Here is a 27,792-nt window from a genome sequence, read left to right as displayed (position 1 = left end):
AGCCCTCCTCCCATAGCTGTCAGCCTGTTTGTTCTCTGTGTGTGAGTCCGTCTGTTTTCACTGCCGCATCTTAAAGGGCTGTGTCGTGTGTCCCGTTTGACTCTGCTGTGATGTGTCCACTGTTGCCCTCCTGCACCGTACCTGTTTCTTGTTTCCTCACTGCCGTGAGCCCCTGGCCGGCTGGCGTGCACCTTGCTGACCTGGCAGGTGCCTGCTCTCCAGAGTTGACTTTCAGATGAGCTTTGAGGACGTGAACGAGGGAGTGGGTGCGTGAAGGGTGCTAGTAGGTGGAGGGCTTTGCAACCTGTGCCTTCAAACATCCTCAGCACCAGTGTTTTATGTGAAGGCAATTTTTAAGGTGTGCACTGTGAGTCCGTGTCTTTGCTGATGATTTGGAGGGAATGGCTCATAAAGCTCTTTCACCAATCAGAACCCAATTTCACAGATCAATATTTTGCAATTTTTCTGTATAGTTGAATGTTTGGTATTCACAAGAATCTGGAATTATAAATGAAGTCTTTATTTTTTTGTCTTGTCTCACTTGTTTTGGTTTTGTTACTTCTAAAGCTCTCTGCTGTACCTTCAGAGTTGACTGCAGAGCTGTGAGACTGTCCTTGTGTCTTGCTAAAAGTTTATCTAGTGCTAACCTTTGCCAGAAAAGGAAATTGCATTTTAAAATACTGTTTTTTAAAAACCAAGTCAATCATAATGAGAAATTATGTGTCCATAGTCAAGTAAAGTATTGCAATTTTGTGTTTGTTTTTATAGCTATGCCTTAAAATGTAACAGACGTTCCTTATTTATTGAAATAATGTTTCTGTTTCTCTCTTTCCTCCTGCTTCTTTGTAAAGGAGTCAGTCACTGCCAGCATAAGGCTAAGAAAGCTAGGCGCTTTCTCCCTTTGGTCTTCTGCTCCCACGAGCCTCCTGCCGGTACTCACTGCACTCACGTTTGCACAGGCTCTTATTAACCGCAGGGCCCAGGCAGCGGATTAACCAGATGCTTGTAGACGGTCCTGAGTAGAACGTACCTTTACGGGGTGTCTGTGTGTGTACTGCCCGCTGCCCAGCAGTGACACGGGCGTGAGGGTTGCGTGAAGGTCTTTGGGCTGCTCTGTGGACAGAAGACTCTGTTTGCCTGTTTGCTGATGTGTACGTGCATGCATGACAGGGCAAGAGGGAGCTCTCGGTTCCATCTGTGGGCATTCGTGTTGTAGCACAGGGCCAGCGGGAGCCCGTGTTTGCACTGTGGGCTTCCTGGTGTAGCATGCGGCGGAATGGAGGCAGTGGCCAGCGAGTCTGCTTTCTGTGCTCAGGGCAGCTGTGCAGGGACGCGAGGGCAGAGGCGGCTGGGCCCCCGGGAGAGGTTTCTGGGAAAGCAGACTTGCAGTGAGGAACAGGAATTTCTCCGTGCGCTGTGCAAATGTAAATGGAGTCTTGCCTGTGGGCCCAGCTTCCCGTGCCGGCCCTGCGAGTGCGTGCCGGGCCCGCGGCGAGAGCCTGCAGGCTGGGCCCTCCTCACCAGCCAGCTGCACACTGATGGCCTCCGTTTTCATTTTATCTGAGAGGGTCCAGATTCCGGGGGAGGGGGGGGGCGGTAGAAGCCATTCTAACATTTAACTGTGAGAGGCTACCCAGGTAACTTTGTTTAGTGTGGTAGAAAGAGAGCGCCTTAACGCTCAGCGCTGCCGTGTGCTGCATATTGCGTGGGCAGCGTGCAAGTGTGGATGCCGTAAACCAGGTAAACAAGCCGCTATGCAGCTTCTCTTAGCGTCTGAAGTAGACCTTGGGGGGTAATGTTTTGTTTTCCTTACACTTTGATTTACTTGTCATTTTAATAGTGTTTTCCCTCTCTCCCCCTCCCCCCTCCCCCCTTTCTTTGCATGCCACCTGGATCTGCAGATGAAGTTAGTGGGGACGGTAATATTTATTTTCACATTCATGTTACTAATGTGAGATAGTTGTTTATTGATATAAATGTAGTTTGATGTTGAATGAAAGGCAGAATGTGGTTTTGATGCAACAACACATGTGAACAGTGATGGTATGAGCGCAGTCTCGTCACTGTGGTGTGGGGCTCTGACGCGGGAAGGAGAGCGGTCGCTCCATCATGTCCGTGGTCTGCTGCGGCATCTACCTGCATAGTGAGTTTTCTGGGTGTCATTCCCGCAGCAGAGCTGTGGGGAAATGTCCGAACGGTGTCATTCGGCAGCAGGAGTCATACCTGATAGCGGTGAGCGGCGGAGCTCTGTGCCGTCTCCGAGCGCGGGTGACAGCTCCGGTCCGGAAGTGAGGGCAGAGGGGCAGGTTGGGGGACATCAGCCCCACAGACTCAGGTGACAGGGCAGTGCGGCTGCAGGGCGACAGTGATTTCCCGAGCAGTGGAGGATGGCGCTCGTTAAACTGGAAGTCAAGCCCCTGTAGCCTCGTGTTTCCTGCTTGCCTCCTGCACGGCCTGCATGTGACTCCATGCTCTTTTCTACCACAGGAGTCAGATTTATAACCAAAAAGCAAGGCGGCTGCATTGTCCTCGTGATTGAATGACAGGTTGCTTTCGGTGAAGATTTCATCCGTGTTTATCTTGGTGACGGGCCTGCATTTGCAGCGGGCTCTTCACTCATTGTGGCTTTGCAGAAGGGCGTGCCCTCCAAGGGCCTTAGAGCCAGACACTTGAGCTCATTTCTGGAGTGACGCCATGGGGGCCACAAGTTAGCTGCTTCCGTGCATGGAGGGTCTTCTGTGCGCAGTGGTCAGAATGTGCAGAGTGGCCGCTGGGGAGTGGGCCGGTCTCAGGCTCCGGCCGCCCACTTTCCCCTGCACCCCACCCTGCCGTCAGCTGACATGCAGTGACCTTGAGCAGACGCTCGTCTCCTGTGTCCCGGATGGTTGTTAGGGTGACTCACAGCGCAGAAGTTGTGTAGTGAGACACTTCCTCACATGTGACTTTCCTAACACTGTAGTTGAGGCAAGCACCGCCACCCCCATGTTAGACAACACAGGTGGAGCCTCAGGCCCTGCGTCCCTTAGCTTGGGTCAGGCGTCCAGAAACCAAGGTCTGCAGGCCAAGCATGGCCCCGCTGTCTTCATGTTGCTCCTTGTGCTAAGGAAGACTTAGCACGTTTTATAAGGGTTGCGGAAAAAGTCAAAGTAGAATAATAGTGTTGAGGCATCAAAGCTACATGAGCTTCAAATGTCAGTGTCCCAAGTCAGTTGCATTAGAACACGGCCCCCCGTGTGTCACATGGTGTCTGTGGCTCTCGCCCACTAGGTGTGACCAGCAGGTGTGAGTGTGAGCCGCACAGTCTAAAGCATTTACTGCTGGCCTTTCACAGACAGGGCGCCACCTGGGCTGGGTCAGTGGCTGGTGCGTAGGGAGAGCGGGGCATGTGGGCTCACCAGGCTCATCAGTCCCGGGGAGAGCTGTGGGGCCCGTCTGTCCCCGTCCGTCCCCGTGTGGCCACGGAATCCAGTCACTGTGCAGCTGTCATCACATGGGACTGGGGATGCAGTCACACTTCCCAAGGCAGCAGAAGGCGTGTCAGGACGACAGTTGTCAGAATTGTAGGTGTCCAAGCCAACACCAATGCCAGCTGGGGAGAGGGCCACCATGTCCTGCCAGTCAAGCAGAGGGCATAGTGAGAGTCACCTTGCATACAGCCTCTCCCTAGGGAGCAGAGCCGAGGAAGCAGCGTCGCGGTGGCCAGCACTGGAGAAGTGGGGGCCAGAAGGCTTGGCTCAGTCCTTTGCTGACAGCCGGGAGGCTGCCCGCTGTCCACAGCGGCGTCTCCCCCCAGACTGCAGACTGACCCTCCCAGCCACTGCCGGTGTCGGGCTCTTCCTGTGCATGTCGCCCTTGTCAGCAGACTGTCCTGTGCCTCTCTTCACCTTGCTTTAGAATGAGAGCTTAGTGACACGTACCACACTTTTCAAATTATAATGTGGTCCAAAGTTTTAGAAGTCTCTGTTTTTTTTTAATGTTTATTTCAAAATGGTTAGCCCACGGGCGAGGCACGCCGAAATTGTCCCCTGATTTCCCAAGTACACAGCCCTGAGAAGCCTTCCTGTGAGCAGTGCTGGAGGGACACTGCCCGCGAGGGCCAGGGTCCCAGAACATCCCTAGGGGAGCAGTCGCACGAGTCAGTGCCCAAGGAAGGCGTGTGCTGCAGCGGCCTTCTGGCCACAGGCTGGCATGCCACTGGCTTTGGGACCCCGAGAAACTCATAGCTCCTCTGGGTGCCTCAGTTTCCCACCTGTAGAAGGGGGTGATGAGAAGGCCCACCTCGTAGGAGTGTTCCAAGGATGACACGACAGTATGGTGACTGTGTGCTGTGTGGCAGGCAGGTGTGAGCTCTCCACAATGCCGGTCCGTCATCGGGTGAGGGCACCTCCCTTCGTTTGTGTCCAGGTCTTTGAAACTGTCTCTTGTTTTCTGCTCATTTTTTATCTCTTGCCATTTTTTAGAGGCCCAGACAGTGTCTGGCGGGGCTGCAGTGTCTCAGGGGCCCTGGAGTGTGGAAATGCCTCCCCAGCCAGTGCCGTGCTAGCCCATGACCCTAGCGCCCGGGAAGAGAGACAGGAGTAGAGCCAAATCAGTATCAGAAACGCTTGCAGCAACGTGCCAGTGCTGCCACTCGAGGTGCCTGTGGAGAAGCTGATGTGGAGGCTGCAGCGTGCCCCTGTGCCTGGCAGGCAGTGCGCCCCCGCCCCAGCCATCAGGAGCAATTCCCGGAGAGCCCTGCTTGTCCCCACAGTTGTGTGTAGAGTTTACATGGCAGCAAAGGAAAAGGCAGATTAATCCCCCTGGGCACTTGACCGCTCCTGGTCCAGGTCTGTGTGCTGGCCCGATGAGCAGGAGCCATTCATTCTCACTCCTTCAGAATTGGTGTCTCCACTGAGGGTTCTGTAGAAACAGGCAGCCCTGGAAGCCATTACCGTCAGACCAGGAGGTCCCGTGCCCTCCCGAGAGCGTGGAGGAGCGAGGCAGGCGTTCACGCCGCAGGGCAGTCTCAGCTCCCTGCGTCTCCACGGGGTGTGTGTTCTCACTCTGCACGGGAGGCGCAGCTGAGGCAGAGTCAGTGGGGGTCAGGCAGGTCATCCCCCCACCATGTCCCCATCACAGCTTCCTGTCCTCCACCCTCTGTGCAGCCTCGCACATGCTACTTGGCTCCTCCTCCCCAGTTTCATGGAGACGTGTCCCTTCACTGTGTTTCCATGAGGCACTCATTCTTGTTGGGCAGGTGTTTCCTGAGCGACCTTTCTGTGCCAGGCACTGCTTAGGAGCTGAGTCATGTCCGCCCCCACTGGGACCTTGTTCTGGAGAGGGGGCAGGCCGTTGACCAGACGCCAGAGGACTGTCAGGTTGTTGGTAGTCATGGGTGCTGAGGAAGTACAGCGGGCCCCTTGATTAAGAGGAATGGAAGGTTAGTGTGAGGAGGGGTCTCTGAACAGGTGTGGCTCAAGCTGGCAGTAGTCAGCACATAGCACGCCCTCTGGGCGACGGTCACACCTTGCCCCCTCAGGCCCAAGACTGGCCATGATGACTCCTATGGCCGTGGGAAGCTTGGGGGCCTGAGCCCTGGACTGATCCATAACATGTGCTTGGTGGAGCTCAGAGCCACGTGCAGGGCTGTTGAGGATTCGCGACACAGCCTGGTAGTGGTGGCTAGAGGAGGGCAGCGGGTGGGCTCTGAGCAGCTCTTGTGCCAGCACCCTGCCTACTTAGGGTCAGTGGGCCGTTCCATCTGCAGGTCTGTGCTTTGGATGAGAGAGTGCAGGAAGGGGAGCATCCTCCATGGGCACTCAGCCTTAGCCAGCTGAGGGTTCTGCCGGGCGTGTGCGCAGCGGAGCTTGTTGAATGGCAGAATTAGAGAGGAAGTGGTTCGCAAGCGGCTGGGGCTGTCGGGTAACCCACTGCTTCTGTCTCTGCCATGAGAGTCGAGTCCTCTTGCTCAGTCCTGTTCCTTACCTGCCTGAGCGGCTCCCTGCTGCCCTCGGACATGGTTCACAGGGTCTTTCGTTAAGTATCTTACGCCACAGAAGCAAAGCTGTAGTCCAGATCATGGCAGTTTACTGTTCTCAGTCTTGACTGAGAACTGAGAAGAGGGAGAAATATAGAAATAAAAGGATGTACAGTCTGCCCTGGCTAGATAGCTCAGTTGGTTAGAATGTCATCCCGAAGAGCAGAGGCTGCCAGTTCGATCCCCAGTCAGGGCGCTTACAGGGAGAGATCGATGTTCTTGTCTCCCTCCCTCCCTCCCTCCGCTCCCTCTAAAATCAATAAAATAAACATAAAAAGAATGTAAAGTTTGTGGTAGATTCATTTTTCTTCAGTCCTGTAGGTAGTATAGGGTTAGGGTAGACATGTAAGACTACTATAGATGATCTACTTATATGTAGGACTTATGAATAGTTTATATTTGCTCAATGTCTTAGAATTAGTTTATTTACATTCTTCCAGTTGACTTTTTTTTTACTTTGGTAACTTGTAGTGGTTACAAACTAGGAAGTGACTCCTCCCGGGACTCTGAGGTCCACTCTCCTTCAGTCCCATTGCCACGTGTGGGACGGCTGGCCCTGGAGAATGTCAGCTGTGTGGTCTCCATTTCCTTTGGTTTCTGTCATTTTAACATCAGCATGAAGTGATCATGACATCAGAGAAGAGAGAGCTTTTAGCTTTGCTTCTCCAGGGCTTCCCGGGCTGCCGGGCAGAGGTTGACGTAGAGCTCTCGCCAGGTGAGACCCCACAGGGCCGCCCCTCCCCCTCCGGCCCAGTAGCCCAAACCCTCCTGTGCCGAACAGTGGGAGCTTGTCTCCTTTCAGATTGTTCAGCGTGTGCGGCGGTTTCCTTCGCCTGGCCTCCCGCCCCCATTAATTGGTGGTGGATCTCTAAGTTGCTGTGTCTCGGAAAGGAGTAAGTGGAAACCTGGAACTCCTTGCCCTTAGCTCAGAGGAGAACTCATTTTTATATGTTCTTTGGTCTCGTTTTGTTCTTTTTGGGAGCTCCTCTACCCTTTTGACACGAATGTGTATCTGAGTGAAAAGGTCACTGGAGAGAAATGCCTGGGTTGCTTTTGCCCTGAAATGAAATAGATCAGCCCTGTTATCTCCCCAGAAATTGGCTGCCATTTTGTTCTCCAGACTCCGACATGGAGATGAATCTCTGGTGTCCCGACTGCGACGGGTGGCAGTGTTGTGGGGACTCCAGGGGGCAGCAGTGTGCTGCCCAGCATGCTTGCCGGGCACCGAGGCTGGGGCTGGGTCACTGTGGACCTGTCCCATGTCTTTCTGTTCTTCTCAAGGGCTTTCTGTGTCAGCTCTGTCTGCTCTCTGAGAAACAAGCCTCTGTCTCATAGCACAGTGGACCATGATGTCACTTATTCCATGATGACTCATGTGTGAGCAAAAATTGATAATAAGTGTTTAAAGAAAATGACAGCGTAGAAGGGGATTTAGGCAGACGATTTTGCCTTTCCAAATTTTGTTACAGGCCGAGAGGTCAGATATTTAACCTCTTCCAACATGTGTTTCCCTTTGCTGCAGAAACAGACGACTATGCCGAGATTATAGACGAAGAGGACACCTACACCATGCCCTCGAGTAAGAGACTTCTGCTGTGTTGTCGTTCAGACTGCGATAGTGCACATGTGAAAACTTAGGGACTGAGGTTCCTTGTCGGACTGTTCTTATCACCTCATTTAGCACAGAACCAGTCTTCTTTTCTACCTTCAGAGTTCCACGTTTTATCTGCCTAAAATTCGAATGTCTGTTCATTTAGTTATGGGCTTTTGTCTTCCTGCTTTCTGGCTTTATGATGGTATAATTTTTATTGCTTAGAGTATTTCCTCTCTGCAGATAATGAGTGCTATTTAAAGTTAAACACACACACACCTGTATTTAATTTATTTGAATATGTGTATTCATTGAGTTGCATCCCCCCCCCCCTTTGAAAGGTTGTTCTCTGTTGCCCTGGACTAACTGGTACAGGGAACTTCTCTAATTTAGTCCGTGCAGCCTGGGGTGGGAGGTGTGGAAAGAGGGACCCCCTGCACCTGGAAATGTCCACACTCTGCCTCTCTCTGCTGTGCTGCTTGCTGGTAGAGGAGATCTGGAAGCCCCCAATCTCCAGTTGGAGAATGTAGTCTCAGATCTTGAATTAGAGATGCTCTTGAAATGTCATTCACATTTACAATCTCATAAACCTGCCTCTTAAAGAGGCCCCATTAGGATTCCACCTTGCAGCCTCAGGGGTCTTAATAATTCAACCGTCAATATCCTGATTTCAGTAGAGCTGTACACATTTGCAACATAAATGTCTGGGGTGCTTTTCCCTGTTGTGTAAATACTTTAGAAGATGCTTGCATTGAGACTGACTGTGTACACTGAGGAGTTGCTCCTGAGAGAAAGAGGAACAGCACAATTGCTGAGGCGCGTACAACCCCGAAGGGTTCTGGGGGGGCCCTGGGCACCCTGTCTGCTCTATCCGGAACCCCTGTATTCTTAGAGAGTGATTTGAGACAGAGGCAGGAGCTGACACCTAAGTGTTAGGAGCAAGCTGGGAAAGTGTTAATTTTTGGTTAGCCATTTAGTCATTTGTACATTCCTGCGAAGAATTCAAATTTTTATTTGCATATTTATTAGTTGGAGTTGAGTAATAAGTGTTCAACACAGCTGACTTTTATCTAGAGCCCACAAAAATGAGTTCTCATAAAGGACTTTGAGCTGGGACTTCAGAGCGTTGTTTGTATCACATTGAGTTAACTCGAAGAGATGAGCTTCTGCTGCGTCTAGTCCTCTTTTTCAACTCATCATTCGTGGTTGAAATACTTAAAGTGAATATTATTGAAATGTACTCTCCAAATTTGTTGTTGTTAACTTAATTGCTATCAGTTATCTCTAAGCAAGGTCTTCAATTTTTCTCTCTCTTAATTGCAATCCAGAAAGCTATGGAATAGACGAAGGTAACAGGGTTTCTTATAATAACTGCATTTGCTTGCCTTTGCAACCTGTGGGATGATACGGGTGTTTCGGTTTTCAGTTAACTTTTATTTTTAAACTGTTTTTCATTGGTTTACTCCTGTTGTTAAATCAATGGAACTCTTAGCTAAAGTGATTTTAAAGAGGAAAATAACCATCTGAAATTTGGTTTGCATTTGCTGCCTGCTTTATAATTCGATAAACCAGGGGGAAAGTTTGAGCATGTTTGGCTGCTGCTGTGTTCCATTGGTGAGGACACCTGGGACATGTGCCCTCTGACAGGAAGGCATCAAGACACCTGAGCAGCCAGTTGCTCAGGTCAATCTTCTGGGTTCCCGGTGGGCATTTTCTTCCATGGCCTCGAGAACCTGTCAATAATTGATTTTGTGTAAATCAGCAATCTCATACATTAATTTAAGGCAAATTCTCTCAAAAATATAAAATTCTCATAATTTATGCGATATGTTCAACCTGATTTCGAGCCGTGTAATTTTGAAATTAATTTTTAGAATCTACCTCTTTAAACTCTTTTAGCTCCATGAATAATGTTGATACAGGATTGTAATAAAGTGGAACACTCTTAAACTTCTAAAACATAGTTACTTATGACATGATTTTTTTTGTTGCCTCCATATTCACCAACCTTAGTTATTTATAAAATAATTGCTTTAAATAACTTTTTTAGTCTTCATATATTAATACCTGAACTAATAGCACTTATTAATTCAGCATAAATTTAATACTTAGAGAAGTTATTTAGAAAACTATCAAATAGATGTAAAGTAAATCAGACATTAAGAAATACAAAAATACCTACCTATAATAGAACTCAGTGCTTTGATAGTTTAACCAGTGCCGTAACAGTTCCATACGCTTCTTTACAATGCTGTTTAAGAGAATTCCACTATGTTTAAAGCATTTTCGTTGAAAGATGTGCCGCTGATGAGGTTTTTACTCGTGGATGTTAATGAGACGAAGTGTGTTGTGCTGTTTCTGCCCTTGGAACAGAGCTCACACTCTGACACGCGGGTCCTGTTTTGCAGCCAGGGACTATGAGATTCAGAGAGAAAGGATAGAGCTCGGGCGGTGCATTGGAGAAGGCCAGTTTGGAGACGTGCACCAAGGTGTCTACGTGAGCCCGGTAAGTGCGAGAGTCTGGGCTGCTTTCGACTGTCTGTCTGTCTTCCAGTCCTCATTTCTTCAAGGTATCTGTGGTGGTTTTTTTAAGCTCATCATGTGGGTCAACTTACTTAATATATTCAGAAATGAGCGCCTGGCAGAATGGCTCCCAGCAGGCTGGGTCTGTGTCTGCTCAGTTTGCGCTTCCAGCCTGTGTCCCAGTCACGACTCCGAACAACAGTTCCTCTGGGTGCAGCGAGCACAGACAGCCAGGGCTAACAGCAGTTAGCAGTACTCCCACTAGCCTGCGTTGTCAAGAAAAGAACATTCATTTGCCCCAAATTGCTCTCCAAAAGAGATAAGTGAATTTCTAAAATGATTGATTTAATAATTGCTTTATTGAGATATAATTCACATACTACAAGATTCACTCTTTTTATATATACAATTCAGTGGGGATTTTTTAAGTATATTTGCAGTTTTACAACCATATACACAGTCAATGTGAGAACAGTTTTTACCCCCAAGTGAGACCCCCTGTTAGCAGTTCCTCTCTGTCACCCCCCCCCCCCCAGCCGCTGGCAGGCGCTCGGCAGCTTTCTAGATTGGCCTGCTCTGGACCTCCCGTTGCAAGTGGGGTCACAGGATGCGCGGCCTTCTGTGCTGGTTTCCAGTCAGCACGATGTTCTCGGTCTGCCGTGTTGTGTCGTGGAGCGGAGCTACACCCCTTTCTATGGGCAAATAGCAATCCACTGTGTGGATGTCCCGCTTTCCATTATCCACTCATCAGTTAATGGTTACTTGGGTTGTTACCACTGTTTGACTACTATAAAGAATGCTGTTGTGAAATCTGTGCACAGTCTCTGTACAAGTTCTCGGTTCTCGAGTGTATGTCTCGGACTGGAACTGCTGGGTCTTACAGAAACTGCGGCACCTCCTGCACGGCCAGGTGCTTGCTAGACAGGCTGCACGTCTCCTTCCAGCAGCAGAGTGAGGGCCAGTGCACAGCCTCACCAGCACCTCCTGTCACCTCTTTCATTGGATCAGTGATTTTAAACATTTCAAAAATAATAGTATAGCCTGACTGGTGGTGGTGCAGAGGGTAGAGCATTGACCTGGAGGCTGAAGACCCAGGTTTGAAATCCTGAGGTCGCCGACTTGAGCATGGACTCACCACCTTGAGCGCGGGCCCATCCGATTTGAGTGCCGGATAATAGACACGATCCATGGTGACCGGCTTAAAGCCCAAGGTCACTGGCTTGAGCAAGGGGTCACTGGCTCGGCCAGAGCCCCCTGGTCAAGGCACATATGAGAAATCATCAGTGAAGAACTAAAGTGACACAACTATGAGTTGATGTTTCTCAGCTCTCTCCCTTCCTGTCTGTCTGTCTGTCTCTGTCTCTATGTCTCTGTTTCTCACTTAAGAAAAGACAGGGAGCAGGGAGGTTGGTGTGTGAGTCTGGGTTGGAAGGAGAAGTGGGGACTGGAGATAGGCATTTGGACGTCACATGGAAGTGGTGGTAGAGTCCCCTGGCACTGGAGGAGGTGACAGGGACAGAGCTGACCCTGGATGGAGCCTGTGTGCTCTGGTGTGAGCAGGTCCCAGTGAGGTTTCTTCTTCCCACGTCTCCTCTGCTGTCAGTCCCTCCAGCTAGAGCTTGTGTGGGCAGCTGCTCGCTGCCCCACTGCAGGGCTCTCCCGAGAAAGCGTGGCCTGTTACGTTTCATTAGCACTCATTCATCCCCACGCGGGGGGATGGCGGCTGCTGTGGAACTGCAGAACCACGCTGCTGCCTCGTGCGGCCCTGCCGAAGTCACTCCTGAGGCCATGCCTGTCACAGGGGCCGTGCCATGTGCCAGCAGGAGCACCTTACCTTCACCTTCTAGCCTCTGCTGACTCTCCTAGGAAGCAGGCACTCTCTGTCCTGCCCCTGTTCTCGAGTTAGAAGCCCCATTAGCCTGTGAATTTAAAACCCACTGTTAAAACCAGACAGCGAGCTCTGCAGCCCTCCGGAGGGACTGAGGGGCTCTATACTCTTGTACCAGAGTACTTTGTGCTGTGACGGCCTCTGGCCCCACCCAGGGCGGGAAGGGGAAGTGAGCACAGGCACACCCAGGTGTCCTCTTCCCCCGGAGCTGCAGGCACTGGGTTGATCTCCACCTTGCTTGGGGTTGGGGGGGGGGGGGGCCCGGGGAGAAGAAGGAGGAGGGCACAGGGTTGAAGCTCAGCAGCTCCTTAACCTCTGTACTCCCGCCTTCTTCCCAGCTGTCCCCTTCCCTGCGGTCCTGCTCAGCAGAGTGTGAGGCCCCTACGGAGATCTCAGAATGAGGACAGAGGACGGGGTGGCCTGGCAAAGGCCGCACAAAGCAAGCAGGAGCCAGGCAGTCACGCTGGGAAATAGAGTCAGCCATGGCATTCTGTCGATGGGCTTGAAACGACCTCTTCTTGTATTCCTTTACTTTCTCTCTTGAACCTTTTCAAGAAAGGGTAAACCTCCTTGGCTTCCAGGCCAGTGCCCTGTCAGTCCCCCAAGTCTCCTGGTTGCAGGACAGACAACCTGGGTCACAGAGAGGACATCTGTGGCATTTGTGTGATTCTGTGATTTCCCAACAGGAAAACCCAGCTTTGGCCGTTGCAATTAAAACATGTAAAAACTGTACTTCTGACAGCGTGAGAGAGAAATTCCTTCAAGAAGCCTGTAAGTTTCTAGAAATTTCTGAGGAACTCCATTTGACTTTATCTGTGAAATCCAAACTGTTTTCTGGAGAAGACAAATAATGTTTTGACTTTTAGTAGACAATTCCATTTATTACCTTTCCTTGCAAGCTGATATCTATATTTGTAGAGGCCATATTTACAGATTTTCCCTAGTGATCCATAATGTTTGCGGTGTGAAGATAGAGTTACTGTCCCTTTGTCCTTCACTACCTTGTACCATTAAACATCTTCCCCCAGGAACTGGGCCGATACAGAAATGGTCCTAGCCCACGTGCTGCAGCCCTGGAGTTGGGAGGTGAGCAGGACAGACAGTCCCCTGGTCCCAGTGCAGCCACCACCCTCTACTCAGGGCCCACAGCGCCCGTGACGAAGCCGACTGGGGAGGGTTGAGTGTGGCTCGCTGTTTTCTGCTCAGCGCAGACCCTTGTCTCGTCTGTGTGCCCACCAGGCTCCTTCCCACCTGCCCTTGAGCCAGGGGTCCCTCCTTTCACATGGCTGGTCCCGTCTCATCTGACCACAGAAAGTAGTCTGTCCTTGGAAGCTTCGTCACAGGCCTGTGTTCCTTCCTTCCTAGGTATTCATAATTAAATAGGCATTGCTTAAAAGTATATATGATTGTCCTGCCCTCTAGAGTTTGAACTCCATGGGGGACAGGACCAGGTCTGTTCTGCTCACAGAAGCCACTCGGTGGACATTGGTATACAAATGAATTTCAGTATCCTTCATTCCATGTACACCGATGAACTGACTGCCTTCTGCTCTCCGTTTGTGGGAATACTTACCACATAACAGTCAGTCAATTAGTAAGTCAGGAAACCCTCTTGTAATCTCATCAGTTATGTCTACGTCTATCCTTACCTCTGTTCCTGACCTCCCGCTTACACAGAGCACAGGTCCTGACAGCGAGTTCTGTCTCAGCTAGTTTATCACTGCAGAGCGGGTAGCCACGGGAGCGCAGACTGCGTCAGCCATCTTCCCCACCCCTGTCGGGAGAATAATGGCACTCTTCTCCGCAGTGACCATGCGTCAGTTTGACCACCCTCACATCGTGAAGCTGATTGGCGTCATCACAGAGAACCCCGTCTGGATCATCATGGAGCTGTGCACACTCGGAGAGGTACGGTGCGTCCCGACCTGGCCCATGCGGGTGAGCCGGCGCTGCAGGCCAGCGCTGCGGGCTGGCTCAGCTGGGTACATTTAAGACAGGGCAGTACCCTGACCTGTGGTGGCGCAGTGGATAGAGTGTTGACCTGGAATGCTGAGGTCGCCTGTTCAAAACCCAGGGCTTGCCTGGTCAAGGCACACACGAGAAGCAGCTACTATGAGTTGATGCTTCCTGGTCCATCCCCAGCACAGCCCTTCCCACTCTTTCCTCCCTCTAAAATCAATTTTTAAAAATCTTAATATAAAAAGAAAAGGAAATACAGTGTGTCTGTAAAGTCATGGTGCACTTCTGACCGGTCACAGGAAAGCAACAAAAGACGACAGAAATGTGAAATCTGCACCAAATAAAGGGAAAACTCTCCCAGTTTCATACCTATTCAGTGCAGTTTGATGTGGACTCATGCACAGATTTTTAGGGCTCCTTAGGTAGCTATCCCGTATAGCCTCTACAGGCTCATCACTGACTGATGACCTACCAGAACGGGGTTTCTCCACCAAACTGCCGGTTTCCTTCAACTGCTTATCCCACGAGTAATGTTATTCCTATGTGGTGGCGCTTCGTTATAAACGTGCCGATATTCACGTTGCACTTTGGTCACGGATTCAAATTTAGCGAGCCACAGAACACACTGAACTTTCCTCTGTACCATCCACATCTCGACTGGCATGGCCGTGGGCTGCTCCGCTGTATACACGGTGTTATGTCATCTGCACATGCTGCCGCATCATCCTACAGAAACTGGGAGGGTTTTCCTTTTATTTGGTTCAGATTTCACATTTCTGTCGTCTTTTGTTGCTTTCCTGTGACCGGTCAGAAGTGCACCATGACTTTATGGACACACTGTATATGACGTGTCCTGTGGCTTTGGTCCAGAGATTGTGAGTGCAGTGTGTTCATCATCATATCCCGTCACCCTGGCCCCGCCCATCACCCTGACTCCGCCCCCATCACCCTGACTCCGCCCCATCATCCTGACTCCCCCAGGGCAGGGTCCTCTCTGAGCCCAGTCCTGCAGCACGGGCAGCACAGGTGACCAGTGGTTCCTTTCCCCTCTCTGCCGCTGTTGCCCACAGAGCTGGCCCTGTGTTTGAGGGTGAAAGAAGCTGTGGTAAATTAATGCTAAATTTTGGTAAATCTACACAGTCCCTTTGCCTTTGAGAATTCACTTTGCAGTCTTTTAGGCCAACAGACATTAGTCACAGTTTCTATTTAATGTGACTAACAGAGTGAACAGCTCTCCCAATCTGACTTTGTCCTGAATACAGAAACTTCACTCTCTGTGTCACCAAAAGCTGGAGGCTTGTTTGAAATGCAGATTCTGCACCCACCCAGACCGCTGACTCAGAGCCTCGGTGGGCACAGGGCCCCGCACCTGCTCTCACCTGCTGTGCCCTGGAGCTGCCTGGCTGGGGGTAAACAGACTGGATTTTCAGATGCCCATACTTAGCTTTCTGGTACAGAAGCTTGGGATTGCAACTTTCTAAAACAGTACACACATTCCTCGGTTTTTTAAAGGATGCCAAACACAGTGTTGCTTCTAATGAGTGTTGGGGTTACCAGCTTCGAGGAACCAAAGTGCCGTCTGGTCCTTCCTCCTCTTGGAGACACATCAGGCCTCCCCCTTCGGGGGCCCTGCCCCAGGTGCCTGCGCTCTCCTCCACGCACGTGCCTGCACGACATCTCTGCCCACCTCTTCAGAGACAGTGGGGAGAGAGCTCCTTGTACTTCTCTACAGTATTTTTCTGCGTTTGCTTTTGAAGAATTTGCTAATTCTTTGGGATTAAAGACCTGTAACTAAATGTTTCTCCTTCGTGTAGAATTAGAGTATTCACTTCCTCTGCCTTTTTCTGCTAGGTGGGCATTTCGCTGAATTAATCACAACAGCAGTGGTAGCCCCGGGAAGCCCCATGGGATGAGTGATGTGTGGCCGCTTTGCCACCTGCACCCACAGCTCCATGGCAGTGGTTGGGGCTAGGGGTGCAGGGACTACTCCTCCGTCCCCGCCACCTTACCCTCAGATTTGCTTGGGACACAGCAGCGTGTGGAGTGGGCTGAGCTGCCCATACCTGTGTATTGGGCTTGTTTGAGTGGTAACTAGATCTTTTTGTTTTCCAACTAGTATTCTTTAGCAACATTTTATACTCTGCTTTGATTCACCCCCTAGAGACATCTTTCTGAATTTTTGAGCATTTGGTCTTCAGTCATGAAGATTCCAGTTTGACAGTAGGATTTGAAATGAGTCATTAATTATAATTTCCTAGCTAGTACTGTTTGTTTCATTCGTTATGTTTTTTCTATTAGGGGAGAACTGAAGCCATTCTCCTAAAAATACATTTGGAGATGGGCAGCATTGTCGGTTGTAGCCTTTTGCGGAAGATTTCTGTTCTCCACCACTCATCTTTTTCTTTTCCTTTTGGTTGCTGTCCCGAAGCTAAGGTCATTCCTGCAAGTCCGGAAGTACAGCTTGGACCTGGCATCTTTGATCCTATACGCCTACCAGCTCAGCACGGCTCTCGCCTACCTGGAGAGCAAACGGTTTGTGCACAGGTAAGGCCCGGCGGGCGAGTGTGGGGACAGGCCCTCTGCCTGGAGAGCAAACTGTTTGTGCACAGGTAAGGCCCGGCGGGCGAGTGTGGGGACAGGCCCTCTGCCACCTGACTGGCTTGTGTGGGTGCTGCATCGCCCTAGCAAATGAGGCACCGTGGCCCAATGTCCACGTGGGGAAAGGGCTTTTTCTCACACGGAGTTGGAAATATCCTGTGTGACATTCAGGTCCGCTGTTTCTCCCACAAATACTGTGGAGCGCCTGAACACAGCACGAGAGCAGTGAGCACGTGGTTCTGGGACCTCCCAGGACACGGCCATGTCATGAGTGACATCGAGGGGCATTCTCTGGGATTTCTGATTACAGCCTGGGTCTGGTGTGAGTGCAAGTGAACACTTGGCATTGTGTTAGAGTCTTGTCATCCAGCCTCGGAAAAAATGGGCCAGCACACACAGTGACAGGTGTCGAGAAGTGTCTGACTCTCGTGTCTGTGAGGAGAGCAGGTGCAACCTGGTGTGTGCCGCGATCAGCCATGCGGCCGGGATGGGCCTGGGAACCGTGTGGAGAACGTCGTTGGCTGTCATTCCCAATACCGGTCATCACATTGACGAGTAACTATCTGTCAGAGGACTGTATCTGAAGTAAAATAATAGGGTCCCTTTTTCAGCGTGTGATAATCTCCCATTCGCATTGCGAATAAGCTATCTTTCAGAGTACCTGCATGTCTTTGCACGATATAGACAACTTGTGGTTTGTCTTCTTTGTGTCAAAATTTGTCCCAAATTCTTCCTTGTCAGGGACATTGCTGCTCGGAATGTTCTGGTGTCCTCAAATGACTGTGTGAAATTAGGAGACTTTGGATTATCCCGATACATGGAAGACAGTACTTACTACAAAGGTAAGATCAAAGCAGTAAATAAGAAGTAGGCTCAGGAGCTGTCATGCTTTTTATTTCTGTAAAAGGTATGTTGTTAAGAAATGTGCTCAGCTGATTGTTGACAGATGTGAAGTCAGTTTATGGGAAGAAGGACAGCCCTTCAACAGGGGCGGCGCTGGGGCGCAACGCAGACATGACAGAGTGTAAAACTTCCAGGAGGAAACAGCAGTCGATCTCTGAGGTCTAGGGCTAGGCAAACAGTCCTTAGACTCGACACCAAGAGCATCCATAGAAGGAAAAAATGGATAGATTGGACCTCATCGAAATTAAAGAACTCTGTTTTGCAAAAGACCTATTTAAAGAATGCAAAGACAAGCAACAGAGTGGAAGAAAATTATTTCCTAACCACATAGCTACCCAACAAAGAAATAATACCTAGAATATAGAAAGAACTCTTAAAACTCAACAGTAAAATGAGGCAAAGATCAAAGAAAATGGGCAAAAGGTATGAAGAGAGATTTTACTATAGAGGATATGCAGATGGCCAATAAGCACATTATTCATCAGGAAAATGCAAATTAAGATCATGATGAGCCTGGCCTGTGGTGGCGCAGTGGGTAGAGCGTTTGGCCTGGAACGCTGCGGTTTCTGGTTGGAAACCCCAGGCTTGCCTGGTGCAGGCACATACGAGAAGCAACTACTCTGAGCCGATGCTTCCTGCTTCTCCCCCCGCCTTTCTCTCGCTCTTCTCTCTCTAAAAATCAGTAAGTAGAATCTTTAAAAAAAGAACCATGATGAGCTATCATTGCACACTGATTAGAGGGCTAGAGTGAAAAGTGGTGTCAGCAAACGTGAGCACAGATAGAAACACAGTTACCCGTCAGCCGCTGCTAGGAAGTCAAGTGCGCCAGCCCCTCTGGATAAGAGCTTCCAGATTCCTAGAAAACGAAGCCTGTAGCGACCATGTAACCCATCAGTTACACCCCTAGGCATCCCGCGAGGAGAAGTGAAAACTGGTGTTCACACAAAGCCTGTATCCATGCAGCTTACGTTGGGTGGGCAGACCCGGAACCCGCCCAGGTGTCCGTCAGCCGGCGAGCAGTTAGACACCTGACTGCTGACAGGGCCGGGCACCTGGCTCAGTGGAAGCGTCTCCCTCTCCAGCTGGCCGCTCCAGGACAGGTGCCCTGGGTGGGAGCTGGGATCCAGCTCCTCCAGTTTCCCTTTAACTTGCCACTCTTGGGATCAGAGTGACAGACAGAGTTCTTCATGTTGTTATTGAACAAATGTTTTATTCATCAGTGTTCACATTGCAGTACTCGGGTAGGTTTGAATTGTAAATCTGTGTCATGCTATTGGTGTGTGTTCTGATTGTTACTACCATTTTACAAAGCCAGTTTCTTTCTCGGTTGTTGAACTTTTTCTTTCATGCTGTAGCTCCTGACTGTTTCCTTTCCATGTGCTTTTGTGTACCACAGCCTGAAACAGTTTTAACAGTGATCCTTTGTTACGTGGAAAGAAAATTCTTCCTTCAGTGGTCTATTCATTTTCATTATTTAGCTCTTTAACTGTAAAACAGCCACATCAGTTTTCCACCGTTTTAAGTACGTTTTATGTGCAGCTCAAATCCTAAGTCATCCAAGTCCTAGAGTTCCAATAAAGAGCCACACTTGGAACAGTAGGGTGGGCAAGGCCGCACATCACGTAGTGTTTAAATGGGCAGTAGACAGCTTCACGCAGATGTTCATCTCAGAGCAGTCATCGCCTGCGGGTTCCTCTGGGCTTCGGGAAAACCACCCTCCTTCGGGTCAGAGCACAGTTGTGAAACAGTTTGTTTTGAAGGAACTAAACAGGATTTGAGCTCAGTTGTCATGCAGGTGCCTGCAGTTAAATGGAAAGTTACAAATGAAACCAATATAATGGTCTTCTGGTGACAGGTCATCATAGGCATGCTCTGCCTACAGAAGGAGGTCCAAGCTCAGGCTCATCATGTAAGGCAGCTAAACCTCATTTTCTAGAGAAAACAAGAGGACCTACCAGGATATGTTGTTTTTAGGATTTAAGATTATACTGTGGCCCTGGTCACTTGGCTTAGCGGTGGAGCCTTGGACCGGAATGTGGAAGCACCCATCTGCTTCTCCACCCTTTCCCTTCTCCTTCCTCTCTGTCTCTCTCTTCTCCTCCGTCAGCCAAGGCTCCATTGGAGCAGAGTTGGCCTGGGCGCTGAGGATGGCTCCATGGCCTCTGCTTCAGGCACTAGAATGGCTCCAGTTACAATGGAGCAACGCCCGAGATGGGCAGAGCATCGCCCCCTGGTGGGCATGCTGGGTGGATCCCGGTCGGGCGCATACGGGAGTCTGTCCCTCTGCCTCTCCCTGCTTCTCACTTCAGGAAAATACAAAAAGAAAAAAAAAAGAGCTTATACTGTATATGAGGTCAGCATCCATATGTAATAGTTCCCTGGGCTCAGTGGTTCGGAATTCAAGGCGATTTCAGGGTGGGAGTTGGCTGTGTGTCTGTAGCAGGTCAGTCCTAAAGCAGAGCTCCAGCCTGCAGGCCAGTTCTGTCTGGGGAGCTGGGGGGCCGCTCAGCAGAGCTGCAAGCCGACATCCCCGGCTAAGGGCTCCCTCTTCTCCCTCCTCACCTGTCCCCGGAGAGGACAGGAGAGGACAGCGTCACCTCTCACCGCCCGGCCCCCACCCCACCCCAGAATGTCGAGGAGAGGAAAAGTGGTTCTCCCAAAGAAATGGAAGTCCAAGGTTCAGAGAGCTGAAGCTTTGTATCCTGATAGAATCTCAGCCTAGCTGTAACTGTCAGGTTCCTCAGCAGATAACAAGGAAAATTCACTTTCTAAAATTAATCTTCTAGCTTCCAAAGGAAAATTGCCTATTAAATGGATGGCTCCAGAGTCGATCAATTTTCGACGTTTTACCTCAGCTAGTGATGTGTGGATGTTTGGTGAGTATTGTGAAAAGTTTTGTGTTTCTCTAATTATGTTTCACCTGTTCTGCAAAGTGAACCAAGGCTCTCCCCTCCAGAGCACGCAGGGTGGTGTGCCGCCCGGCACTACCCTCCTCTTCGGCTCCCTCAGCCAGCAGTGGCGGAGCTGCGTGTGCCAGCTCCCTGGCACGGCTTCCGTGCCGCCCGCCGCCAAGTCCCTCCTGTCACCCATCCCTGACTTCCCTTTGCATCTCTCCTCCACCCGCGGGAGGTCTCCTGCCCCCCCCCCCGCCATCTCATTCATTCCTTTCCTGAGACCGACTTCAGATGGCTCCCCTGTCCACCTGCTCTGTGGCAGCCCCTCAGACCCAGGCTCTGAGCTCGTGCCTCGTTCTCTCTTCTGGACCCTGGCGTTCGTCTGGCTCGTCTCAGGCTTGACAGTTTAATCTTCCGTCTTCTGTCGCTCCTGCTTCTCTGACGTCCGCTCTGTCCCTCCCGCCTGCTCCGCCAGTCACCGCCGTCTCCCTGCTGTCTCCCCTGCCGCTGTGACGGCAGCGCCTCCCAACCAGGGTGCGAGGGGGGGGTTCGTGCATCCACACTGCCCACTTCAGCTGCTGCATGTGGGCTTTAGATTCCTCACCCCTCCCCACCCCTCTCCTGCCGTGAGTCCTCCACCTGGACCCCTTGCCCTACACCCTCACCCCCAGTGGAAGTTCTGTGTAACTTCAAGGTCGCCTGAAATGTTCCTCCTGCAGGAAGCCTTGGGTAGCAGGCGTAGCGTCCAGATACAAGACCTCTGTCTCTGCGTTTCCTGCTCTCTTCCTGCCGTAACTCTGACGTCAGTCTTGTGAATAGTCTTGGGTGCGTCTCTTCTCTGCTAGCTTGTAAACTGCTCCAGTGGTAGTCTGTTTATGTGTCTTCTCCTGTCAATAAAAGTAACTCCGTACACATCATGTGTGAGTTATTTTCTCCTGTCCACTTGCTGTTGATGTTAATGCCGTTCCGGCCTCTGACCGATGCTGGGTTCAGGAAGGACTCTTCCGTAGAACAGGACGTAGCCAGACGTGACTGGGAAAGGCCCTGGCGTCCAGCTGGTGCGGCTTCCGGCCCATGACCTCGCTTGTTTGCTGTGCGACCTAGGGAGTGAGTTACTTATCCCCTCAAGGAAATGCCACACATCAGAGTGTCAGATGCCGATTTTATTCAGATTTCCACATCCCTGGCACTGGGCTGGGTTGCAGAGCAGTGGCATTTACACTTGGGCTAGTGGGGGCGTGTGGGTGTGGCCAACTTGCCTGCACTCACAAGAACTTTGTCTGTTTTGTTCATATTTCTGCTACTTTTTTTGTCTGAATGAGTTAAAAGACCTTTTTGGTAAGAAAAAATAATTCTAAGAGATAACAAAGGATTGTATCATAATTTAGGTGGCAGCATTTCCCTTTTTGGTCCTACAAAATAATGGTGTATCTTATAGTTAGTGGCATCCTAGATTTGACAAAATATAGCAGTGAAAGAAATGTGAGGTATGAGGCCCTGGCTGGTTGGCTCAGTGGTGGAGCATTGGCCCGGCGTGTGGAAGTCCCGGGTTTGATTCCCAGTCAAGCGCCCATCTGCTTCTCCACCCCTCCCCCTCTCCTTCCTCCCTGTCTCTCTCTTCCCCTCCCGCAGCCAAGGCTCCACTGGAGCAGAGTTGGCCCGGGCGCTGGGGATGGCTCTGTGGCCTCTGCCTCAGGCGCTATAGTGGCTCGGGTTGCAACAGAGTGATGCCCCAGATGGGCAGAGCATCGCCCCCTGGTGGGCATGCCGGGTGGATCCTGGTCGGGTGCATGCGGGAGTCTGACTGCCTCCTCGTTTCCAACTTCAGAAAAATACAAAATAAATAAATAAATAAATAAATAAATAAATAAATAAATAAAGGAATTTGAGGTGTGAGGGTAAGGACACCGTGTGCATTCAGAGAAGGATGCCAGCAGTTCATCAAGGTCTCCAGACATGACAATGTCGTCATTTCTGCTGTGAAAGCAGAACTGAGGCAGTAGTCTGCACTCTTGAAAAGTCTTGGGTTTTGAATGATTTCAGGGTCTAAATCAAATCCACCTCTCCTCTGAGCAACGCGCCATGTTAGCAACTGATGACATGGAGTCCCGGCCCCGTCCTGAGGGCAGCTGGTGTGCGGGGCGCACTCGCGGCAGCAGAGAGACGAGGTTTCCTGGGCAGAACCGGGGAGAGCACGTAGCACTCACACACACACCTCAGAAGAGGAGTGGGAAGAAGAAATAAGGGGCGTTGCTCAGAGGGGCTGACACCGGTGAGGGCACGTTGGTGGCACGTTTGGGTGGCAAGACCTCAGGGCCCCTAGTGCCACACAGCAGACGCTACCGGGAGAAGCACCCCCCACGCTGGGGCTGCCCTGGGCCCGGTCACTCTGCAGGTGGTCGGCATTCTCCATTTTAGCTTTGATGCACTTACTTATTTGGAAGGCGGAGGCCCCAGTAGCATTCAGACGACACCGAGAAAGTGCATGGTCTCAAGGGTAGAGTGTGATGGGAGGACCTTGTCTGAGGCTGGTGGCAGAGCTGTGGACGAGGAGGCCCAGACAGGGGACCAATTAGCAGCTGTGCACCTCAGCCAGCACGGGCCAGCCAGCAGGACAGCATGACGGGGGTCCAAGTGCTCTAACGCGTGGCACTTCTGCTTAGGACTCTCATTGTCAGGCCTCAGGTCCGCTGCTGCGCCCAGGAGCAGGTTGGACAGACACAGGTGGGGGGACTCAGACTCGTTCTGCTGCCTCGGAACTGTTCTCTAAGCCAGGAGGTGCCTGTGCTGCTGGGCCGTTCTCCAGGACAGGGTTTTCAGAGAAATACACCTCTTGAGAAAACTTCTGGTTTTTTTCTTTGATAATGTAATATCTCATTATTCACAATATATTAAGTCAGTGTTGCCGCTCTTACAAGAAAGAGTTCATTGAATACTGCTTTATTTAGCTGGTTGGCCAAACCACACAGCTGGTGCTCTGGTGCCCACGCGGACGTGACTCCTGCTAAGTGCCCTGTTCTGTTCTCACCCGTTCCACAGGTGTATGTATGTGGGAGATACTGATGCATGGTGTGAAGCCTTTTCAAGGAGTGAAGAACAATGATGTGATCGGGCGCATTGAGAATGGGGAAAGATTGCCAATGCCTCCAAATTGCCCTCCTACCCTCTACAGCCTTATGACGAAATGCTGGGCCTATGACCCCAGCAGGCGGCCCCGGTTCACTGAGCTCAAAGCTCAGCTCAGGTAGGAGTGGGGGGAGAGAGGGCCGGGGCTGGGGCAGGCTTGCTGCTTCTCCCTGCAGTCCTAGCGTTCACGGTCGTGCTGTCAGGGTGCCTAAGGCTCACCTAGTTCTTGGCAAACGTAGTTTTTAAATTGATTTTCATTTATTTAAACCTTGCAAGAGTCTTTAAGTAGATGATATATCTTCAAATCTTAATATACTTGAAATTGTAGTGAAATCTCTCTCCCCTAACTTCTAACTGACTTAGTGTGGAATACAAGATCCATAATAGGGTCCCCGCTTTGCTGGGCAGCCTCACGTCACGCAGCGCCTCCGCCCTGGCTGCCTGCAGCTCACCCGGGCAGCGCGCCACTGCCGTCTCATGCTGTCTCTTCTCTCAGGCGTGCCCCGCCCCCATGAGCCCTGTGCCACCTGCAGAATCGAGGTCAGACGTCACCTCCTGCAGGAATTCCCTCCTCTGTCCCGCCCAGAGGGACAGCCACTCTTTCAGTGTGCCTTTTCGGAACTCTCCTTGAGTGAAAACATGCATGTTGCTGCTCAGCTGCCCACTGAAAGCTCCTACTGTGTGCCAGGCTCTATCAGAGCCACACCGCATGGCCACAGCCCCCGCGGCACATGCAGGGATGTCTCTCAGCACAGAGTCGGCCCTGCGCCCGGCCTGGACACTCTCCTTTGTTTGTCTGTGTCCCCAAGCTGCACTCGAGCTCTCAGTGCCCCGCTGTGACTCACTCACGTCTGCAGCCCGCACTTGGCCCCCGGCACCTAGCGCGCTCAAGTAACAGCTGTCTGATCGAGGTCTATATTGACAGTACTTTAATGAACAAGATAGTTTTGTTTATTTATTTGTTTGTTTAAGTGAAAGGAGGGGAGATAGACAGACTCCTGCATGAGCCCTGACTGGATCCACCCAGCAACCCCTGTCTGGGGCCAATGCTCTGCCCATCTGGGGCCATGCTTGCAACCAAGCTATTTTTTAGCACCTGAGGCAAAGGCTCCACAGAGCCATTCTCAGCACCCGAGGCTGATGCACTCGAACCAGTTGAGCCACTGCCTGCTGGAGGTGAAGAGAGAGGAAAGGGGGAGAGGGAGGGGAAGAGAAGCAGATGGTCGTTTCTCATGTGTGCCCTGAGTAGGGATCGACCCCAGGGTATCTGCACCCTGGGCCAGCACTCAACCACTGAGCCAACTGGCCAGGCCTGAGATATTTTAATATAGTACATACACATAGAGAGTTTAATTATGTGACCAAGCAGGGCCGTAGTTTACTGTGTACGGTATCACCTGTTTTCATACTTGGGGGACACCCCTGATTTTATGTGAGATTGTATTTTATTTGCTGTAGTTTAGTCTTTTTTCATAAAGATTACCACATACCAGGATCTTAAAGACCCTGAGCTCACCTGGCCTAACCTCGTCCTCGGTGCTTCAGCCGTCTCTCCCCTCCTGCAGCCTCGTGCCTGTCGGGCCACTAGCCTGCTGCGCGGTGTCCTTGTGAGGGGGCTCCAGGGGGAAGGGAGGCTGGCGGGCCGCAGTTGAGGATGCACCCAGTCAGCAGCTGTGGCGCTCTGCAGTAAACAGCAAAGCACAGTCCCGTCCCAGAGAATGAGGTCCGGTGCAGGGGACAGCTGTCAGTTTCTCCAGGCTGAGAGCACGCTGTCCAAGCAGCTGCACTGCTGCCCTGTGCCACTGGCCCACCTGCCCTGTGTGGTCGGTCCAGGCACGGAGCAGCTCTGCCCTGAAGACCCTGGCCAGGTCTTCAGGGTCTCCAGACAGCCATCTCCAAGCTGACTCTCTCACTTCTGAATTCTCCTGCGACGTGTTCTCACCATGAGAGCTGGATTTGAGTGTGAGGTAGTTCATGTTTTGCTCACAAATCTTTTGTTCCTCCTTGATCTTTCCTCACAGCTTGACAGATTTTTGTCCTTGAAGTTTCTCCCCTGTGACCCCAGTGCCATCCACCTGCTCCTCTGACATCCTGTCTCTTGCCCTTGTCCCTGCGCCATTGCTCTGGCAGAGGCCGGCTGTGCACTGGCCGCCCCTTCCTCCCGTCCGTTCGGGCTCCTGGGAGTGCCCCTGCAGCTCTGCCTCTCCCTCTGCCAGGCCGACCGTCTTCGCTTCCGCGCTGCCTGCCCTTTCCCACGACCCCCCAGAGGGTCTGTGCTCGGACTGCCGCGGGCCGCCCCGGCCCCGTAGGTCCTGCAGCAGATCTGCCTTCCCTCAGGGCCTCCCCGTCTGTAGTGACAGCGGTGCCTTTGTCCTCATGCCTGTCTTGGCATCATGGGCAATTCTTCACCCGCCCACGAGCTGACAGCTGGAGCAGCCTCGCCACAGGGCCCCGCCCACCCGGCCGAGCCGTCCTCCATCATCTGTGACCCTGCCCCCCGCAGCCTCGGGGGGTCCCTCGTGCTCGTGTCCGCCAGAGGCTCAGAGCATGTACACGTGTGTGCTCCTCCCCTCCTGAGGTATGGGCAGCTCTCTGCCCTGTCTCACCGGCCAGACTGGCCCGGCCTCGTGCTTAGAGCACCTCCTCGCCACCCGGTGAGACCCTGCCTGGCTCTGGGCTTCTTCCCCATGCTGGCTCTGCTGTGACTCCAGCTACGGGCCCCGCCTCAGTCTCCAGGCACTTGTCCTTCTTGTCACCGCCCCCTCCCACCCTGCTGGCTGAGCCCGGTGCTGGTCACTGGGCGAGACGGCCACAGCTTTTCCTGCCCTCGAGGAGCTCACAGTCTAGTATGTCTCATCCCTACTAGACTGAAGCTCCTTGAGGACAGGGATCGTCATACTCGCCTTGGGGTCGCCTGCACGCCAGGCTGGGCTGGGCCGGGCCGGGCCGCGGGTCCCACGGCCGCTGCGTCCACTGCTGGCGCACCTGAGCCTGCTTTAATGTTAGCTCACGGACTGCTCAGTTAGGGTAGACGGCCTCACAAACTGTCTAAGACGAACTTTTAGAACTAAATAGCATTATTCTCATGCACACACATCTGTAAACAAATAATATAATATATATAAAATATATAGTATAGTATACACGTTGACTATAACTTACGGGTATCTTCCTGTGCACAACAGCACAGGCCACTGAGAATTAATTTATTCTGTGTTCTCTTTTAGTCAGAAATGAACTTGAACTTTGCGTTTGAACGTGTATAGAATGGCTACCAAATAGGCCAATAAAATTTAACTAATATAATGGCTGGTTTGGTCACTTATATGTAACAGTGTATCACAGGGGTAGTCAGCCTTTTTATACCTACTGCCCACTTTTGTATCTCTGTTAGGAGTAAAATTTTCTAACCGCCCACCGATTCCACAGTAATGGTGATTTATAAAGTAGGGAAGTAGCCTGACCAGGCAGTGGCACAGTGGATAGAGCATCGGACTGGGATGCGGAGGACCCAGGTTTGAGACCCCGAGGTCGCTAGCTTGAGCATGGGCTCATCTGGTTTGAGCAAAGCTCACCAGCTTGGACCCAAGGTCACTGGCTCGAGCAAGGGGTTACTCGGTCTGCTGTAGCCCCACGGTCAAGGCACATATGAGAAAGCAATCAATGAACAACTAAGGTGTCGCAATGAAAAACTGATGATTGATGCTTCTCATCTCTCTTTGTTCCTGTCTGTCTGTCCCCATATGTCCCTCTCTCTGACTCTCTCTCTGTCTCTGTAGAAAAAATTAAAAAGTAGGGAAGTAACTTTATAAAATTTATAAAGCAGAGTTACAGCAAGTCAAAGCATATAATAATAATTACTTACCAAGTACTTTATGTCGGATTTTCTCTAAGTTTGGCAGAATAAATCTTTATAAAACAACTTATAATCTATCTTTTAATTTGTATTTTGGTTGCTCTGCTACCGCTCACCATGAAAGCTGGAGCGCCCACTAGTGGGCAGTAGGGACCAGGTTGACTACCACTGGTGTATCACAATAATTAATTAGGTTTTTTTACTGAGTTTTTCAAGTTTTATTATATCCAAGATGTTAACAAAGTAATAAATTTTCGGAATTCTTTACCTTGGGGCAGTTAAAAGTGTTTCCCAAATTCCATTCTCCCTGCAGACAGACTCAGGTTCCTGTGGGCTCCGCCCACCTTTGGGTCATACATGTGCTTTTACTCTGAGTTGAGCAAGTGGCTCAGGATGAATCTTGCTAGGTGCTTGGTCATGCTCTCATGGGTTGGTCCC

General features: G+C 51.1%; 1 protein-coding gene across 14 annotated transcripts in view; it reads left to right on the top strand.

Annotated features, from left to right (window-relative positions):
• PTK2 (protein tyrosine kinase 2) overlaps positions 1-27,792 on the top strand; it is a 192,686-nt gene that overhangs the window by 117,358 nt on the left and 47,536 nt on the right. For 8 of the 14 annotated variants that reach the window (XM_066379591.1, XM_066379590.1, XM_066379584.1 and 5 more), the window contains 10 exons: positions 1,902-1,919; positions 7,539-7,595; positions 8,936-8,956; positions 10,016-10,113; positions 12,705-12,789; positions 13,826-13,926; positions 16,406-16,521; positions 17,317-17,417; positions 20,265-20,354; positions 23,412-23,616. In XM_066379591.1, coding sequence (XP_066235688.1) covers positions 1,902-1,919; positions 7,539-7,595; positions 8,936-8,956; positions 10,016-10,113; positions 12,705-12,789; positions 13,826-13,926; positions 16,406-16,521; positions 17,317-17,417; positions 20,265-20,354; positions 23,412-23,616 — 892 coding nt within the window. Of the gene's footprint in view, positions 1-851; positions 933-1,901; positions 1,920-7,538; positions 7,596-8,935; positions 8,957-10,015; positions 10,114-12,704; positions 12,790-13,825; positions 13,927-16,405; positions 16,522-17,316; positions 17,418-20,264; positions 20,355-23,411; positions 23,617-27,792 lie in introns of all 14 variants that reach the window. The other 6 variants (XM_066379596.1, XM_066379595.1, XM_066379585.1 and 3 more) reach the window with 4 other exon arrangements.

Source organism: Saccopteryx leptura, chromosome 3, assembly GCF_036850995.1.
Source record: "Saccopteryx leptura isolate mSacLep1 chromosome 3, mSacLep1_pri_phased_curated, whole genome shotgun sequence".
Lineage (NCBI taxonomy): Eukaryota > Metazoa > Chordata > Mammalia > Chiroptera > Emballonuridae > Saccopteryx > Saccopteryx leptura.
This window is presented reverse-complemented; position numbering and strand designations above follow the sequence as displayed.